Source organism: Nelumbo lutea, chloroplast (genome assembly GCF_056320005.1).
Source record: "Nelumbo lutea chloroplast, complete genome".
NCBI lineage: Eukaryota > Viridiplantae > Streptophyta > Magnoliopsida > Proteales > Nelumbonaceae > Nelumbo > Nelumbo lutea.
This window is the reverse complement of record NC_015605.1, coordinates 55,001-57,500: the sequence shown is the minus strand read 5'-3', so window position 1 is coordinate 57,500 and position 2,500 is coordinate 55,001. Positions and strand designations below refer to the sequence as shown.

Genomic DNA, 2,500 nt, shown 5'->3' with positions numbered 1-2,500 from the left:
AAAATCCATTTCAATGGACCCAATCGGTATGTTTCGAATCTCGGATAAACGAACCCATTCTTTTCATCTTCGTGGGTGAATTACATGCGAATTTTTCCTCTTTTCCTGCCCACGATCCAAGAGTTAGTGATACTCTTTTTCTTTGGTATACCTAATCCGAGTGAATTTTGGAAGTAAAAATCATGACATAAGCCCGGCTAAAAACTCCAACCCGACCCAACCCCAATCAAATTGAATAGTAAATCACATGGATCTAGGATGACCTATTCTTTTTCTTGGATTTGTGGAAAAATCAGAATTTGAAAAACGAAGCTCTTTGGTAAGTTTCATCGGAAACATTGTCAAATAGGCCCTTCTTCGTATACCCGACCTAGCAAAGCACAAAGCAAGTAGTCCTCTTTTTCTGTACAATACTTATACTTATTTTTTTGTATCCCAATATACTCCAACCCAATTGCTCATCATTCCAAATTCTACCGATGCTGACTTTATGCAAGAAGATTGGGGTCTATTTGAACTTGGACGAGTTAGGAATCCTCCAACTCATCGCCTTTTTTGCGGAAGAACAATCCCAACTCGTTGTTTCAGAGATAATGAATTGATCCTAAATCTAAATCTATTAGTGTTTGCCCCCTTTCTATTTCCATGAGTTGGCTTGGGGATTTGGTCTGTCGAATTGTTCGATAACGCGCGATTCGTTAGAAGTATCTTCTGTAGATCATTTACGATTTTTCCGACTCTACTACGGTGCTACAACCCATTATGTGGTTTTGCTTCAAAAGAAACCCTTTTATTGGCATGAAATCGAATCTATTGGTTGGTCTTACTTTACTAGGTACTAGGTGTTATTCTATTAACAAGTATAGTATTTCGAGTCATTTCATTTCGGACTCATTTCGAGTACTAAAGATCGTAATTTGGAATGACTCTTTCAAGACTTCGAGCTCTAACTCGAAATTTAAAACTCGACTTTTTCCGGGGGGTACAGGTCAGGTAGTACAGGCCAAAAGTCTCTAATTTGGCTATAGGAACTTATGAGTTGTTATATGTTATATGTAAGGGTTCCTCGCAATTCAACGCCTTGAATCAAATACATTAAACATTAAGTATAAGTATAGGACATGGAGAGAGTCAAATTGGTCAATGTATTCTGTTTCCGTATCCAATCAATAGAAGCAATAATCCTCTACCTGGATCTTAAATAAAAAGAATATACCAACACCAACCGAGTAGAATATAACTTAACGAGATAGAAATCCCGAGACATTCTACTATATCTGAATCTGATTACTGACTATATTCTATTCTAAATCACTAAGAAAAAAGAAAAAAAAAAATAAGACGGACCTCCTCTTTGATTTAACCTCTTCTTTAGATTTTATTATATTCATATGTTTATGAATATTCATTTCATATGTTTATTTTGTTTTCATATTTATTTTATATTTTATTTGAATTTTATTTGAATTACTTTTCTTTATCTTTATAGAGAATCCGAGGTGAGGTGAAAGCGAGAGAGTCTTATTTGTATAATATAAGTATAAGAAAAAGCATGATATGTCTATACCATAACCATAGCGAAAAAAATCAATCGAAGTAAGTCTAAATAGGATTCTATTCGATGAATCTTGAAATGAGACATGATCACAGCAAACAAACGAAACTAGGTTAGGTGGTTCGAGCAAAATTCATTCTTATTTCGACTAAGCAAAGCAGTTATGGATGAATTGACAATTCTAATATAAATAGAATTCGAATTGACTAATCCGGTATATTTTCCACATTCATAGGAGTGCATCTATGTTTCTGCTTCACGAATATGATATTTTCTGGGCATTTCTAATAATATCAAGTGTTATTCCTATTTTGGCATTTCTAATTTCCGGAGTTTTGGCCCCGATTAGGGAAGGACCTGAGAAACTTTCTAGTTATGAATCGGGTATAGAACCAATGGGCGATGCTTGGTTACAATTCCGAATCCGTTATTATATGTTTGCTCTAGTTTTTGTTGTTTTTGATGTTGAAACGGTTTTTCTTTATCCATGGGCGATGAGTTTCGATGTATTGGGTGTATCTGTATTTATAGAAGCTTTAATTTTCGTGCTTATCCTAATTGTTGGTTCAGTTTATGCATGGCGAAAAGGAGCATTGGAATGGTCTTAGCTCCTGAATATTCAGACAATAAAAAGAAAAAAGAAGAAAAAAATGACATTGAGATAGTTATGAATTCCATTAAGTTTCCGTTACTTGATCGACCAACCCAAAATTCTGTTATTTCAACTACATTGAATGATCTTTCAAATTGGTCAAGACTCTCCAGTTTATGGCCGCTTCTCTATGGTACCAGTTGTTGTTTCATTGAATTTGCTTCATTAATAGGCTCGCGATTTGACTTTGATCGTTATGGACTGGTACCAAGATCGAGTCCTAGGCAAGCAGACCTAATTTTAACAGCCGGCACAGTAACAATGAAAATGGCTCCTTCTTTAGTGAGATTATA

At 35.0% G+C, this 2,500-nt stretch overlaps 2 protein-coding genes across 2 annotated transcripts in view, besides 1 other annotated feature; both read left to right on the top strand. All coding sequences in view use genetic code 11, as the record gives it.

The window, feature by feature from the left end:
* Positions 1-2,500: part of a sequence feature (large single copy region; LSC) that runs on past both edges of the window.
* Positions 1,801-2,163, top strand: ndhC (NADH-plastoquinone oxidoreductase subunit 3). Its single transcript has one exon. The coding sequence runs from the start codon at positions 1,801-1,803 to the stop codon at positions 2,161-2,163; it is 363 nt and encodes a 120-aa protein (YP_004563872.1).
* Positions 2,223-2,500, top strand: part of ndhK (NADH-plastoquinone oxidoreductase subunit K) — a 678-nt gene continuing 400 nt past the window's right edge. The window contains exon 1 of the mRNA in view: positions 2,223-2,500. This exon is cut by the window's right edge and continues 400 nt beyond it. Coding sequence (YP_004563871.1) covers positions 2,223-2,500 — 278 coding nt within the window.